Source organism: Schistocerca nitens, chromosome 6 (genome assembly GCF_023898315.1).
Source record: "Schistocerca nitens isolate TAMUIC-IGC-003100 chromosome 6, iqSchNite1.1, whole genome shotgun sequence".
Lineage (NCBI taxonomy): Eukaryota > Metazoa > Arthropoda > Insecta > Orthoptera > Acrididae > Schistocerca > Schistocerca nitens.
The window spans coordinates 219,760,276-219,778,203 of NC_064619.1; the positions used below are offsets into that span (position 1 = coordinate 219,760,276).

At 42.5% G+C, this 17,928-nt stretch overlaps 1 protein-coding gene across 1 annotated transcript in view; it reads left to right on the forward strand.

Moving 5' to 3' along the window:
- LOC126263291 (nucleoredoxin-like protein 2) overlaps nucleotides 1-17,928 on the forward strand; it is a 74,559-nt gene that overhangs the window by 14,601 nt on the left and 42,030 nt on the right. Inside the window, 1 exon segment of the mRNA XM_049960377.1 lies at nucleotides 7,812-7,888. Within this exon segment, the coding sequence (XP_049816334.1) occupies nucleotides 7,812-7,888 (77 nt within the window).

Below are 17,928 nucleotides of genomic sequence, written 5' to 3' on the forward strand. Positions count from 1 at the left end.
CTGTAATAAATACAAAAGGTTTCCTATATCCTGATAGGGCGGCCGCTTTTCGAGATTTCCTTACAGTAGCGAAAGAAGCAGACTGCAGTTGTCTGTAGGCGCTGGAACTGTTCGTCTGTACATTTTTGATATACTTTTTTGTATTTTCGGAAATATATTTTTGACTATGTTACGCAACTCTTGAAACGATATGTTATGTGTTTTTGGCATGTGCTTAAAATTTGGTAATACTTATGTTACACAGAGGTATGAATTTCGTTTTCTGCCCTGTACGATGATTTGAAAATGGGTCCCGGCCCGAAACTAGCCATCGAGTGAATAAAAAAGTGAAATCTGCACTCTGGACAGGTTGTTCCAGTACACATTACTAAAGTGCTTTCGTTGTTCCTAGTACATTTAGAGAGAATCGTCTCATCAGATCGCTATTCAAATGAGGCGCTCCTTAAATAGTTCCAGCCCTGAAATACTGGAGCTGTCTGGTGTTTCCTCGAATGACGTCACTAGAGTTACACTACTGGCCATTAAAATTGCTACACCAAGAAGAAATGCAGATGATAAACGGATAGTCATTGGACAAATATATTATACTAGAACTGACATGTGATTACGTTTTCACGCAATTTGGGTGCATAGATTATGAGAAATCAGTACCCAGAACAACCACCTCTGGCCATAATAACGGCCTTGATACGCCTGGGTATTGAGTCAAACAGACCTTGGATGGCATGTACAGGTACAGCTGCCCATGCAGCTTCAACACGATACTACAGTTCATCAAGAGTAGTGCCTGGCGTATTGTGACGAGCTAGTTGCTCGGCCACCATTGACCAGACGTTTTCAATTGGTGAGAGATCTGGAGAATGTGCTGGCCAGAGCAGCAGTCGAACATTTTCTGTACCAGAAAAGCCCGTACAGGACCTGCAACATGCGGTCGTGCATTATCCTGCTGAAATGTGGGGTTTCGCATGGATCGAATGAAGGGTAGAGCCACTGGTCAAAGTGCCGTCAATGCGAACAAGAGGTGACCGAGACGTGTAACCAATGGCACCCAATACCATCACGCCGGGTGATACGCCAGTATGGCGATGACGAATACATGCTTCCAATGTGCGTTCACCGCGATGTCGCCAAACACGGATGCGACCATCATGATGCTGTAAACAGAACCTGGATTCATGCGAAAAAATGACGTTTTGCCATTCGTGCAACCAGGTTCGTCGTTGAGTACACCATCGCAGGCGCTCCTGTCTGTGATGCAGCGTGAATGGTAACCGCAGCCATGGTCTCCGAGCTGATAGTCCACGCCGCTGCAAACGTCGTCGATCTGTTCGTGCAGATGGTTGTTGTCTTGCAAACGTCCCCTTCTGTTGACTCAGGGATCGAGACGTGGCTGCAGGATCCGCTACAGCCATGCGGATAAGATGCCTGTCATCTCGACTGCTAGTGATACGAGGCCGTTGGGATCAAGCACGTCGATCCGCATTACCCTCCTGAACACACCGATTCCATTTTCTGCTAACAGTCATTGGATCTCGACCAACGCGAGCAGCAATGTCGCGATACGATAAACCGCAATCGCGATAGGCTGCAATCCGACCTTTATCAAAGTCGGAAACGTGATGGTACGCATTTCTCCTCCTTACACGAGGCATCACAACAACATTTCACCAGGCAACGCCGGTCAACTGCTGTTTGTGTATGAGAAATCGTTTGGAAACTTTCCTCATGTCAGCACGGCGCCAACCTTGTACGAATGCTCTGAAAAGCTAATCATTTGCATATCACAGCATCATCTTCCTGTCGGTTAAATTTCGTGTCTGTAGTACGTCATCTTCGTGGTGTAATGGCCAGTAGTGCATCGTCGATGTAGGCTATGCAACATGCAACGCCATCTGTGAGACGACCTCGTCAACATAAACTTGTTTGCATAAATAAACCTGAGGCTCCATTTACATCTTGCACCAACAGATGACGATACTTCAGTACTTAAGCCAAGCTCGTAACAGTATTTTGGAAAATCGGGACTAAATTGGGTATCGTCGGGAATTTCGGGACAAGAAGATCCATAATGGTGACGGTCCCGATCTATCGGAATGGATGGCAACCCTAAATTACACTGATGTATCGCTGATTACGCAATCGCTTCTACAATGAAACTGTTTCATAGACACTTTAGCACGTACTTAACATTTTGCTGAAGACATTGCTGAATCAACAGGAATTTGCCATCAGCTTTGACCAGTGTCTCATTGTTAATTCAAATGGTTCAAATGGCTCTGAGTACTTTGGGACTTAACATCTGAGGTCATCAGTCTCCTAGAACTTAGAACTACTTAAACCTAACTAACCTAAGGACATCACACACATCCTTTCCCGAGGCAGGATTCGAACCTGAGACCGTAGCGGTCGCGCGGTTCCAGACTGAAGCGGCCGGCTCATTGTTAATCACCGTCATGATGTCTTTTCTTGGTGCGCATTTTGAAATGCATTTCTCTTTATCGTTGTTATACTTTTGCTGGCACGTTGTGTCGTTATCCCCACTCCGACTGCAGTACATTTTTGTACGATATTCCACCGTGCGGTTAAAGGCGCTGCAGTCTGGAACCGCAAGACCGCTACGGTCGCAGGTTCGAATCCTGCCTCGGGCATGGATGTTTGTGATGTCCTTAGGTTAGTTAGGTTTAACTAGTTCTAAGTTCTAGGGGACTAATCACCTCAGCAGTTGAGTCTCATAGTGCTCAGAGCCATTTGAACCATTTTCGAACCATACGATATTCCATTCGCAAATCTTGTACATGGCTGCACGTTCAAAGACCGTGAATAGTTACAATTGAAAGAAGATCAGCCCTCGGTCACTATTTTTAACAAATTAACATGGTTTCGACACTGCTAGGAGTGTCTTCCTCAGAATTTAAATCAAAGTATGGTCTATATTCTATAACATGGTTACAGAATTATGACTAAAAACGTATGATAGAGTATAAGTACGGAATCGTCGTGAAAGACTGGCAGTACTTATATGTCATTTATAAAATAATAAATATGCCAAAAGGGCATTATTCACAAAGATATTTAAGAAAAAGAAAACTTTGATGGCGAGCCTTGGGCTGCTCGTTACTTGCGTGGTGCAGGTTGCAAAACGGACTCTATTCTTTGATTTAAATTCTGAGGAAGACACTCCTAGCAGTGTCTAAACCAGGTTAATTTGTAAAAAATAGTGACTGAGGGCTGATATTCTTTCAGTTGTAGGTATTCCATTCGTTTTAATTTCGAAAAATAATTAACGTAACTCCTCGGTCATAAAAATATCACACTTTCCACTTGATCTACAGGGGGATTCGAAAGTTCGTTAACATTTGAACTAGTTCACTGAATAACGTAGGCAGAGAGGTAAAAATTGACGGGTCAACTGAAGAATGGGATACAACTCATCGGCTTTGGCCAATAACGTCATATTGTAGTCACAAATATTAATTTATTTTCGAGCCGTAGATAATAAATAGTTTATGTTCAGTGTCAGTGGGTCATAATGGCAATTAAAACTACATGAATGTGTTACTGAGAAATAGAAATTGTGTATGCTTTTTGTCGCTTGTGGTAATTTTAAATAATTTGTGCACACAATTTGAATTACATATTTGTCTGATATTCGTACCAATTTCTGTTACCTCTGCAATTGATTCATATCCTGTAACACGTAGGTCCACTAAAGAACAGGAAACTAGTACCAGTGAAAGCAAAAAAAGCGACATACATAACACTGGCATCTTGTACCTTAGTTGAACTACGAACGTTATATCCTATTCTTCAGTTGGTCTATAAAAGTCAGCTGCAGTACGGGGTACAAATTTTATGTTTGTCGCATTTTTCACCTTCACCAGTACTAGTTTGTTATACACATAGGTCAACTGATGTACTGGATACAAATTTTACGTTTGTTGACTCACTAGTACAAGCGAAGGTGAGAAAACCGACGTACGTAAAATTTGTATCGTATACTTCATGTGACCTAGGCAGATAAACTGAAGTACGTCAGCTGAGGTATTCCATGCCATTCTTACACATATCCAATAAACGTGGGCTCTGAAGTGCGTACCTTAAACAGCTACTAACACTTGCTGAATAGAGATGTGTTTCGCGTTAGTCAAGATGAACGAATGGTCATAGCCCCTCAGGTATGCATTTTAGAGCCCACGTTTGCTGGACATTTTTTCTTGTTTTTGTCCACACTACCACCTCTGAAAGTTACTAATCCTATACTCTTCGGAACACGACAACCTGTACATGTATTCAGCCGTCAGAGGTTTCAGAACGGTTTCCGTTTACGACTTTCGACTCGTTCGTTTCCAGTACAGGGATCCTTACTTCACATTAACACATTTAGCGTTCTCCATCATCCTAGAAAGTCTGCAATATCTTCACGGAATCACCCCCTGTATACGTATATACGTGCATTTACAGACGCCCGCGCCTATAACGTTGACGCTCTGTAGTCTCTCTGGGTGACTTTTCCGGACATGGGTTCCTATTCAAAACACGATGTACTCACTCCGCTCTACAAGCCCTAGAAGTCCGTAACGGGAATTTCCGACCACCCTGTATATACAGAATCTGTTCTCTCTGTACTACATACCGAGCGAGGTGTCGCAGTGGTTAGACACTGGACTCGCATTCGGGAGGACGACGGTTCAATCCCGCGTCCGGCCATCCTAATTTAGGTTTTCCGTGATTTCCCTACATCTACATCTACATTTATACTCCGCAAGCCACCCAACGGTGTGTGGCGGAGGGCACTTTACGTGCCACTGCCATTACCTCCCTTTTCTGTTCCAGTCGCGTATGGCTCGCGGGAAAAACGACTGTCTGAAAGCCTCCGTGCGCGCTCGAATCTCTCTAATTTTACATTCGTGATCTCCTCGGGAGGTATAAGTAGGGGGAAGCAATATATTCGATACCTCATCCAGAAACGCACCCTCTCGAAACCTGGCGAGCAAGCTACACCGCGATGCAGAGCGCCTCTCTTGCAGAGTCTGCCACTTGAGTTTCCTAAACATCTCCGTAACTCTATCACGATTACCAAATAACCCTGTGACGAAACGCGCCGCTCTTCTTTGGATCTTCTCTATCTCCTCCGTCAACCCGATCTGGTACGGATCCCACACTGATGAGCAATACTCAAGTATAGGTAGAACGAGTGTTTTGTAAGCCACCTCCTTTGTTGATGTATTACATTTCCTAAGCACTCTCCCAATGAATCTCAGCCTGGTACCCGCCTTACCAACAATTAATTTTATATGATCATTCCACTTCAAATCGTTCCGCACGCATACTCCCAGATATTTTACAGAAGTAACTGCTACCAGTGTTTGTTCCGCTATCATATAATCATACAATAAAGGATCCTTCTTTCTATGTATTCGCAATACATTACATTTGTCTATGTTAAGGGACAGTTGCCACTCCCTGCACCAAGTGCCTATCCGCTGCAGATCTTCCTGCATTTCGCTACAATTTTCTAATGCTGCGACTTCTCTGTATACTACAGCATCATCCGCGAAAAGCCGCATGGAACTTCCGACACTATCTACTAGGTCATTTATATATATTGTGAAAAGCAATGGTCCCATAACACTCCCCTGTGGCACGCCAGAGGTTACTTTAACGTCTGTAGACGTCTCTCCGTTGATAACAACATGCTGTGTTCTGTTTGCTAAAAACGCTTCAATCCAGCCACACAGCTGGTCTGAAATTCCGTAGGCTCTTACTTTGTTTATCAGGCGACAGTGCGGAACTGTATCGAACGCCTTCCGGAAGTCAAGAAAAATAGCATCTACCTGGGAGCCTGTATCTAATATTTTCTGGGTCTCATGAACAAATAAAGCGAGTTGGGTCTCACACGATCGCTGTTTCCGGAATCCATGTTGATTCCTACATAGTAGATTCTGGGTTTCCAAAAACGACATGATACTCGAGCAAAAAACATGTTCTAAAATTCTACAACAAATCGACGTCAGAGATATAGGTCTATAGTTTTACGCATCTGCTCGACGACCCTTCTTGAAGACTGGGACTACCTGTGCTCATTTCCAATCATTTGGAACCCTCCGTTCGTCTAGAGACTTGCGGTACACGGCTGTTAGGAGGGGGGCAAGGTCTTTCGCGTACTCTGTGTAGAATCGAATTGGTATCCCGTCAGGTCCAGTGGACTTTCCTCTGTTGAGTGATTCCAGTTGCTTTTCTATTCCTTGGACACTTATTTCGATGTCAGCCATTTTTTCGTTTGTGCGAGGATTTAGAGAAGGAACTGCAGTGCGGTCTTCCTCTGTGAAACAGCTTTGGGAAAAGGTGTTTAGTATTTCGGCTTTACGCGTGTCATCCTCTGTTTCAATGCCATCATCATCCCGGAGTGTCCGGATATGCAGTTTCGAGCCACTTACTGATTTAACGTAAGACCAGAACTTCCTAGGATTTTCTGTCAAGTCGGTACATAGAATTTTACTTTCGAATTCACTGAACGCTTCACGCATAGGCCTCCTTACGCTAACTTTGACATCGTTTAGCTTCTGTTTGTCTGAGAGGTTTTGGCTGCGTTTAAACTTGGAGTGAAGCTCTCTTTGCTTTCGCAGTGGTTTCCTAACTTTGTTGTTGTACCACAGTGGGTTTTTCCCGTCCCTCACAGTTTTACTCGGCACGTACCTGTCTAAAACGCATTTTACGATTGCCTAGAACTTTATCCATAAACACTCAACATTGTCAGTGTCGGAACAGAAATTTTCGTTTTGATCTGTTAGGTAGTCTGAAATCTGCCTTCTATTACTCTTGCTAAACAGATAAACCTTCCTCCCTTTTTTTGTATTCCTATTAACTTCCATATTCAGGGATGCTGCAACGGCCTTATGATCACTGATTCCCTGTTCTGCCCATACAGAGTCGAAAAGTTCGAGTCTGTTTGTTATCAGTAGGTCCAAGATGTTATCTCCACGAGTCGGTTCTCTGTTTAATTGCTCGAGGTAATTTTCGGATAGTGCACTCAGTATAATGTCACTCGATGCTCTGTCCCTACCACCCATCCTAAACATCTGAGTGTCCCAGTCTATATCTGGTAAATTGAAATCTCCACATAAGACTATAACATGCTGAGAAAATTTATGTGAAATCGCTCCAGGCAAATGCCGGGATGGTTCCTTTCAAAGGGCACGGCCGACTTCCTTCCCCGTCCTTCCCTAATCCGATGAGACCGATGACCTCGCTGTCTGGTGTCCTTCCCCAAACCAACCAACAATCTGTACTACATTCCTTTGTTTCTCAACATTCGTCTATGCCTTTACAATGCACCATCTGTGGTAACTTGTGACACCATTTTTCGAAGCCGACGGGTTGTACCCCATTCTTCAGTATTCCCAAATTGACACTTATGCCTGAAATGACAGTGAGTTTTACTGAAACCAAAAACGAGTGCAAAAACTAGTCAACAGATAGCGGCGAACGGCAACACGTCAGTGACGTTGCATGAGAATCATGAATAAAATGAGCCGTAGTCGGAGAGGAAGTCAGGTCATCCCTAACCTGGCTGAGAAACACGTACTGGAAGGAACGACTTTTATGCAGGATGGCGCTCCACCCCTTATTGCTACACGGGTAAGAGATCTTTCGCGCACATCGTTTGGTGTGGATCGTGTGAGTGGCCAAGTCTATCACGCCTGACCTCTGAGCTCCCCAGGCCACAAGTCCTTGCGATTATTGGTTGCGGGATTGCCTGAAGTCATAAATCCACCGCGATCGTCCGGTCTCATTAGGGATGCTGGAAGACAACATCCGACGGCAATTTCTCACCATACCTAGTGACATACTGTACAGTGCTGTTCTCAACATTATCCCTCGACTACAGGTATTGTTGATAAATAACGGTCGACATGTTCAGCGTTCGTTATAAGGGGAATAGTCTTTGCTAAAAGTCAATTGTTACGCTAATTATTGCTTTTGTTTCATACGTAGCGCCTTCTGTTCGTTATTTTGTGTACTCTTTTTTGTTTCAATTAAACCCCATGTCATATGAAGCATATGAGTCAGTTTTTACCTCTCTACCTGCGTTATGTGTAGTACTGATTTTCTATATTTTAATAGGTTATTGGGTCAACTGTGTACAGCTAAAGTTTGTTTTGTATGGTGCTGTCTTCAATTTATGTACAATAAATGTTTATCTTTTACTTCGTATTGTGAACCTTTTCTCCACTTCACCTGCAGACCGGTTTTCTGATTGTTAGGTACGTTATCTTTCTAAAATAGGATATTTTGTTAAATAGGCACTGATCATTGTAGTTGTAATTTTAGCTATTTTTTACAATACACAAGATTCTCGTAATCAAAACTGCTTTTCACAGTTACGGTTCAAGATATGACCAAAGGTTTGATGATGATATTGCTGCCATGTCGGTAGTATAGTCTGACACATAGCCGACAAACTATAGGTACTGTGTTGTTATAATTAAAATGCAGCCCCTCACAGAAGTCCAATGTGGGCTGTAATTGTCGTATGGCAGCAAAACTTAGTACATATTCCATTGCGTTAATGCGGAACCGATTTATTCTAGAAAAAAGTAGTTTCAGTTTTGACCACTAGGTGCAAATATGGCACTGTAAATGCAAGAAAGACGTACAGAAATGTTTCCATGTGTAATTGATTAGGAATGGGATGTGGGCAGACAAGGTCAAACAAGTGAGAAAGGCATAATGGTGACTTTATTATTAATCGCTGATTACACTGTTTGTTCAACGTGAGCACCAGAGACATCGACGAAATGATATACAGCGTCAGATTTGCACCTGGTGGCCAAAATTGGAACTAATTTTTTTTTTTCAGCGTAAATCGGTCCCGCATTAATGCATTAGCTAGAATGTGGTGACAGATGCGCCGTGATCAATTTCCGTCTCAAGCACTGGGTGAGTTGATTTGTTTGTTCACAAGACGAGGTCGACATTGCCCCCTTTCAGCCTGTTCGCGACGCGCTGCGCTGACAGAATCGAGGAGCACGCCCTGCAATCTTTCTCGAACGATTTTTCAGGAACTACTCGGTGAAAACATTCATTTTGCCTTACATATAGCTTTGCATGTCAGCTTCCTGATGATGTGCCCATCATTTCGTCAATGCTCGTAGTTATTGTGTGATATGCAATTAAGTAAGACACTGCGCAACATTCGAAAAAAAATAGAGGTCGCTATGATTTTGCGTTTATGCATATTACATCGTGTGCTGCTGCGTATGGAATTTAGCTAGCATATTTAATTTTTCTTTAGTCTTTGGTGGAGGTCTCTGTCATCAATCTCGAGAAAACGTATCTGATGTAGCACAATCGTTTGCTATATCGCGCGCCAGCGATAAGGTCATATAAGTGAAATATCCGCAACGTTACTCAAATTTCATAAACGGTCTGAGATATCTAAATGAGATTTTGGCGAACGATAGCATACAGAGAGGAGAGTGTTCTGCCATGTGGTTATGAAGCGAAATTTCATTATCTACTGTGTCATTCCAATAAATTACAGACTGTTTCGATGAAAGAATGTAATTTTGATGGGCCATGGAATGGCTGATGAAATGAGAAATGCTGTGGACTTCGGAATAGCAAAAATGAAGACATTACGCGTTTATTTTAGCACTGCAGAAGTGCTTCTCTGTAAAACATTGACCTTACTTGTCATCAGTTCCTCACTCAATACACTGAATAAACCACTGTTTCAGAATTCTCTCGCAACAGTCTGCGTAACATGTTAGTGAGGTGACACTGTATAAACTCCGCTGAGTTTTCGCACACGAAGCAAATTTTACCATGGCAACAAGAGAAATATAGGTGTTAATCAAAATTCGCCACTCATGACGCTTCTCTGAAAGTTACAAATGGTTAACAAGTCAGGGAAAAGTAAATCGCTGCTTTTGTTGCATTTTCTGCAGAATACGTTTTAGATACTAACCGAAGCAGAGGTGACACTGGATCTTTTTGGATGATCACCATACAAGTGTGGGTGGGCGTGGGGAGCCGCATTTAATATTTACAAAAAATGTGAACATAGGCTTCTGTTTACAACTGCACTTCCCCTCCAGCGCCCAACATTTACCCTACAGCGCCTGCCCGCAACCCCCACCACTGTCACTCTCCCCACTCAACCCCTGCCGACTGCGTATCTACTGACCACGTTATTCTGCATGAACTCTACCAGGTTTCACTGTCACAGGATAATTACAGCCACCTCTGTGAGAAGCTGCACTTTAATTATAACAGCTTGGTACTTTCTTTCAGGGTCCGATAAAAATAAAACGAAACTGATAATTTTGCTGAGCAACTAAAAGAGACAGTCATTAATTTCTGATTACCAAATCAAAAAAAAAAAAAAAAATTGAGCAGAGACTATCAAAATTGATAATGGTTTTAGACCTCTACATGTTTATCCTACAATCCTAACAAGGGATGATTTGGTGGAACCCTTGACTGTAGACATCTGCATCTTGGCTACCGAGGAAGCATTCCACCACAAAACTGGGAGAAAATACTCTCTTGGATAGCTTCCTGCGAAGCTTTGTCTTGACAACTTCACTGAATCTACAGAGAGTTCGCAGTATGCTCCTGTCACCATTTATCCTATACAAACATAATATGTTAGTGTCACACCATGGCAGTTCAAAAAGAAGCACTTATCGTCTCCTTGTCAGATGTCTGCAGCTAGTGGTCTCGGAGTCGCGTTCTCGCTCCCCGAGCACGGGGTCCCAGGTTTGATTCCCGCCTGGGTCAGGGGTTTTCACCTGTCTTGAGATGATTGGGTGTTTGTGTTGTCTTCATCATCATTCATGGAAGTGGCGAGGTTCGGCTGAGCAAAGGTTGGGAATTTGTACGGGCGCTGATATCTCCGCTATATCCTTTCTTTCAGGAGTGCTAGTTCTGCAAGGTTCGCAGGAGAGCTTCTGTAAGGTTTGGAAGGTAGGAGACGAGATACTAGCAGAAGTAATGCTGTGAGTACCAGGCGTGAGTCGTGCTTCGGTAGCTCAGTTGGTAGAGCACTTGCCCGCGAAAGGCGAAGGTCCCGAGTACGAGTCTCGGTTGGGCACACAGTTTTAATCCGCCAGGAAGTTTCATATCAGTGAACACTCCGCTGCAGAGTGAAAATCTCATTCTGGAAACATCCCCCAGGCTGTGGCTAAGCCATGTCTCCGCTATATCCTTTCTTTCAGGAGTGCTAGTTCTGCAAGGTTCGCAGGAGAGCTTCTGTAAAGTTTGGAAGGTAGGAGACGAGATACTGGCAGAAGTAAAGCTGTGAGTACCGGCCGTGAGTCGTGCTTCGGTAGCTCAGTTGGTAGAGCACTTGCCCGCGAAAGGCAAAGGTCCCGAGTTCGAGTCTCGGTCGGGCACACAGTTTTAATCTGTCAGAAAGTTTCACCTGCAGCAGTGTTGAAATTTTTCGTTTTTTCTTCATCATCATTCATGGAAGTGGCGAGATTCGGCTGAGCAAAGGTTGGGAATTTGTACGGGCGCTGATAACGGCGCAGTTGAGCGCCCCACAAACCAATCATCATCATCATCATCCTTGTCAGATGACAGTTGAATCTACAACGTTTTTGGGGAGGTAAATGAACGTTAGGGGTGAGAAAAACCTACCAGTTAAAACCGATAGCGGTCTTTTAGTTCTCAATAACAGTTCTTTTTCAGTATTTGTCTGCTCTCGGTTGTAGCAAGTCTTTTTTATTTTTGACTTATAACTGGGTAAAAAAGCTGAAATATGAATAAGTAACTGAAGCAGTGTTAAAATTGTTCGTTTTTAAATAAACATCGTTTCAAGAACTGGTTGTGTTTCTTCGTAGAATTTGCATTGATTTGAAATATTGCGTCATTATAGAAAAAGGGAAATGCGATCAGTGCTGTTTTAATAAAAACGCCGACAGAAACGAGTGACAAACACATGGTAAAAGATTTGGCATGGAATTGCTGAGACAATAATATACCAGTTTCCATGTGCGGTGGCCTATTGGCTGGTACATTTATACGTGCTGTGTGCAAGACTTATCCCATCTGGTCTATATGGTAGTTCCTCGCTGTACTTCTGCGAAGTATAGTATCAATGGAGTACAGTGCTCCGCTTGCTCTAAAAGATTAAAAAGGGAGGACCACCATGAATTTGTGCCAGAATATATAAGGAGAAAACGTAAAGCTTAATAGTTCAATCATAGTTTGCAATAAAAATAGAAAGCAGCTGATCAGCTGTCTGTGGCTACATAACATGCATATATCTGCTTGTAGCTCTGGTGAACGGACAAATTAACACGAAAATACAGTTCTTCAACCTCAGCTTTCACTCTTTACAACTCTTTACAACTGACTATTCGTAATGTCTTACTCTGTGACTTTCCGCCATTTACTACGAACTATGCTCTTTCTGACAGGAAATCACGAATCCAGTCGCAAAACTGAGACGATACTCCGTAGGCATGCAATCTGATTTGGAATTGCGTGTGGTGAACGGTGTCAAAAGCCTCCTGTCTATTTAAAAATTATGGACTCAATTCGACATCCGCTGTCAGCAGTACTCATTACTTCGTGAAAATAAGAGTGGGTGTGTTTGGAGCTGATGGACGTTCATCGACAAGTGAGAATAAAGAGCTAGTTGTGATCACAAGAACGACATTTTCTGAATTCGTGTTGGGTATTTGTCAGTAAATCGTTTTCTTCGAGGTAATTCATAATGTTCGAACACAGTATATTTTTCAGAATCCTGTGCAAATTGGACGTCAGTGATATGGGTCTGTAACTCATCGGATTACTCCTGCTTCCTTTCTTGAGTGTTGTTGTGACCTGTACAGCTTTCCAGTCTTTGGCTATGGATCTTTCGACGGGCGAGTAGTTGTATAAGATTGCTAAGTATGGAGCATTGTTGCTGTACACTTCGCCGACTCAGCAAAGGCACGAAACGGATTACTACGACACTACGCTATATCAGTGAAATGTACCGTTTTCGATTGGCTCCTACACCGGTGTGCTACGGTACTATGGTGTGGGGATTTCATTCTGCACCAGTACCGGAAAATGACAAAAAACATATGATACTCACATTGTACTTTTGAGTCCTTACCACAAATGTTCAGCTGACAGTGACTTTACCTTAATGGTCTCTTTGCGATGTACACATAGGACAAAGTAGTATGTATATTGGTTGACACTTCTCGGAACGTACGTTCTCAGAATATTAACAGTAAGCCGGCCGGTGTGGCCGAGCGGTTCTACGCGCTTCAGTCTGGAACCGCGCGACAGCTACGGTCGCAGGTTCGAATCCTGCCTCGGGCATGGATGTGTGTGATGTCCTTAGGTTAGGTAGGTTTAAGTAGTTCTAAGTTCTAGTGTTGAGTCCCGTAGTGCTCAGAGCCATTTGAACCATTTGAATCTTAACAGTAAACTACGCTGGGAATACCCGTGCCTCTCTATAGCGTCTGTCAGTGGGGTTGGATCAGCATCTCTGTGGCAATTTCGCCTTACTAAATGAATCCGTGACGAAATGCGTTGCTCTTCTTTGGATCCTTTCTATTTCTCTCATCAGACCTATCTGGTACGCATCCCTGACTGACGTGCAATATCCAGGTGGTGGTCGAACGAGGTTTTTGTAAGCTGGGCTACATTTCCTGAGGATTCATCCAATGTATATCAATCTGACATCCGCCTTACTCTGTGATTAATTTTACGTGGTCGTTCCATGTTAAATAGCTCCGTTAAGTGTACTCTGATATTTAACGGACGTGACTACTTGTAGCGATTATTCTGCTATCGTGTAATCATACAATAATGAGCCCTTCTGCCTATTTATGCGCAATGGTTCGAGAAAGTCCCTTATTGCTTAAAATTTCTTGAAGTTTGACCCTGGCGTGAGTAGGACATCATCTTCGTAACTACCAGAAAATGTTCGTAAAATAAAACTCTTGACTATAAGTGAAAGCCCAAATGCCAAACATTGACTGGATTTATCATCCGTAGAATGACTTATTAACAGTATTACGTTGGATTTTGCAATCTGGTAGCTTTATACAGACTTTCTATGCATACAGTGTCATTTCTTGGGATACACGTTAAGGACGTGTTGGTTATTGTTGGGAAGCCCAAACCACAGAACTTCGGTAGGAGGTACACGGCGTTGCAGATTCCGAGAAAATACTGGCGACGACGCAAGCACGGCGAATGGAGAAATTGCATCGCCATGCGACACCCCAGGAGCACCTCAAACATAAAAAATGCGACCAACCGAAACTATAGTCGTATCACTACTTCAACTGATAAACACCAACTTCATTCTTGGTGAATCCTAATTTGAACTGATCGCGCTTGCTCATTTTTAAAAGTCGTCAAGGGTACTAATGCCACCCAAAGTCACGTTTGTATCATAATATGCCCTTGTACCCTCACATCTGCTGCCCCTGTAATTCAGTAAGCGGGAGAAATTTTGAACCACTTATTTTAGTAGCTAATGTTTAAGAAGAACTTTTGAGTATTCCACTTTGCGTACTCCAAGCAAGCCGGCCTGAATAGCCAAGCGGTTCTAGGCGCTACAGTCTGGAACCGCGCGACCGCTGCGGTCGCAGGTTCGAATCCTGCCTCGGGCATGGATGTGTATGACATCCTTAGGTTAGTTAGATTTAAGTACTTCTAAGTTCTAGGGGACTGATGACCTCAGAAGTTAAGTCTCATAGTGCTCAGAGCCATTTGAACCATACTCCAAGCAAACTTTATATTTTTCTCTCCTTTTTGTTAAAAATACATAACTGATATATAATATCCCAACTTTATATCTTTACGTTGTTGTTGTTGTGGTCTTCAGTCCTGAGACTGGTTTGATGCAGCTCTCCATGCAACTCTATCCTGTGCAAGCTTCTTCATCTCCCAGTACCTACTGCAACCTACATCCTTCTGAATCTGCTTAGTGTATTGATCTCTTGGTCTCCCTCTACGATTTTTACCCTCCACGCTGCCCTCCAATGCTAAATTTGTGATCCCTTGATGCCTCAAAACATGTCCTACCAACCGATCCCTTCTTCTAGTCAAGTTGTGCCACAAACTTCTCTTCTCCCCAATCCTATTCATTGTATGTTGTGTATTAAACCGGGGACCTAGGAACGACGGAGAGGCTTCGTCCCGCCGCAGCCCTCAGTGGTTCACAACCCAAAGACAGGCCACAGCAGTCCACCCAATTCACCGCTACCCCACCACACTGAACCCAGGGTTATTGTGTGGTTCGGCCCCCAGTGGACCCCCCCCCCCCGGAACTCTCCCCCTGACACCCCTCACCCAGCCCACCCCCCCGTCCTCCACCCCCCGCGAACGTCTCATACTAGACGAGTGTTTGCATGGTAGAGTAATTATGGTGTATGTGTATGTGGAGACAGTATTTGTGCAGCAATCGCCAACATGGTGTAACTGAGGCGGAATAAGATGAACCAGCCCGCATTCGCCGAGGTAGATAAAAAACCGCCTAAAAACCACCCACAGGCTGGCCGGTACACCGGACTTCGACACTAATCCGTCGGGCGGATTCTTGCCGGGGACCGGCACGCCTTCCTGCTCGGGAAGCAGCGCGTTAGAGCGCGTTACTAGCAGGGCGGGTTATCTTTACATTGCTTGAACTCCGTTTTCAGGGTAGTTGATATGCCCTATACCATTACAACATAACATATTGTAAAAGTTACGTTTTGATTAAGATATTACAGTCATCATTTAGTCTCATATATTTTACTCTCTCCATTCTTTTGTTATCTACATAACTACTAATTTTTTTCGGTGTGTATCCTGTTGTTCCGACAAGTTTAAATGGGACGCCAAATGTCACATTTCCCTGTACACACTTAGTTGTCAATAGCTTTAGCTTTTTCATTTACTTTTCTCTGGATTTTTATTTGTTTTATGTTTCACTTTCGTCTCATACGTTTTTCTTACTTTCTTACTAAGATTCAGGTACAACTCGAATGTCCAGGGAACGCGATCGCTAGCTGCCATGTTTTAAGTATTAAGTTTTCTTGGCTCCACAGCCGGTATCGAGAGTGGAGAGCGAAATTACAAGTCGACAGTAGAGGTATCGACAGAAGACTCTCCACTACATTCTCAGTGCCGGCAACTCTGGAACAGACTGGACGACTATTTTACTCCTACAAAAGATATTCAGTGTAAAATAATCTCTTTTCAAATAGTTGGTGGAGAAACAGTACAATTGTTAGCTATTTGTCATGGGCTTTTTGAGAAAGAATAATTTAGTTGATAAGATCGTCGCGTTTTGTGGAGATAATTGTAAAACTAATTTTGATGGGTACAAGAGGACTGGGACAAACAACGTTTATACTAATAGAACGCTGTGCTCAAAATGAACATTGAAGGCATTGGTTGTGTAGTCCATTTGGTACGCAGCGTGTAAAAGCAAGTGCAGACATTCTTCATATCGATATAGAAACTGTAATAAATAATGTATTTCAGTACTTTTACATTTATGCTGTGTTTGTGAAAGAATTGAAATTATTTTGTGGTTTTGTTGCTACTGAATATAAGCAGGTTCTGGGCAGTGTTAAAACTAGTTGGTTGTCATTGCTGCATGGTGTTAAGTCTTATTGATACGTGTAAACCTTTGAAGTCTTATTTCATGTCTCAGGACAGGTGTAGTACGTTGCTAAAACAGTTTTTCGAGAACTCGCAGTCACTTCTTTGACTTCATTTCACACACAGCCAATAATCCAAAACTTGGAAAGAACCAAAATTTCTGCTAATGAATCAGATGAGCAACTAGAACTGCTTAAACAAAAAATCAATAATAGGAAATGTAATAAATGGCAAACTTCACTTATTTCTCTAATGTTAATTTAGAAAATGAAGGTGTTTTCACTCAGTCGAAACTTGTAACTATTGCAAGTTTATTTTATGATACTTTTGCAAGCTACCCTATTTAGAAAAGTCGGTTTCTCCATAAAATCCTCTGAAATCATTTCATTGAATAACATTAAAAAATTGTGTGTCTTGCAGTCAGGTTTTAGAAAGTCTGAAAATTCTGAAGACAGTAGATTCAGGTTCAACGATCCAGGTGAAAAGAAGGTGAATTATTTGATGAGTTGGAATATGTAAACAAAACTGTTTCTAGAAAACTTGAAGAATGAAAAAAAAAATAATTTCGATTCTTATAAGAGATGGTGTGATGTATTCCACATACTTAAAAATTTAGGCATTTCCGGCCGCTGTGACGGAGCGGTTCTAGGCTTTTCAGTCCGGAACCGCGCTGCTGCTACGGTCGCAGGTTCGAATCCAGCATAGTGCTTAGAGCCATTCGAACCTTTTTTTTTGTAGGCGTTTCATGTGTAAATATGTAAGTGTTTGTGAGTTTTGTTGGTGGTGTAGCAGCCACAAATTCTGTTGTGTTAAGAGTCTTTTCAGGTTTTAACTACGTTCGGAATGATGAAAATAATCGTTTCATTACCGAAACTACTGAAGCAGTTGCAATTTTAAGACTCATTTTCAATACGTAAGCTGTAAGGAATTCTATAACCTGCTATTAAGCAATACAGACTCTTGCGATGTACCAGATCTTCTGATAAGGACAAGGTTAATGCTGGTCTTCCTAGATCAGAAGCCACAAATTCATTTTCAGCAGTTATTTGATATCTACGACCTGTTTACTGTTTTTTTATGTTGTAAATTCTGGTAGAATTCGTGGGAGACCTGATGTATTAGTATGAGTCAGTGCATGTATGCTTTTTAGTATGTTATTAAAATATTAAATTAAAATGTTAAGTCGGTGCCTAAGTTCGTAGTGGTTTTGTTTTGCATGGTAGTATTCTGGTTGCTGTGGGTTTATTTATCGATTGTCTCTTTTCTTTTGTAGTTCACTGTTGCTATTTGATTTTACATATAGTCATTACGTCATTTAGA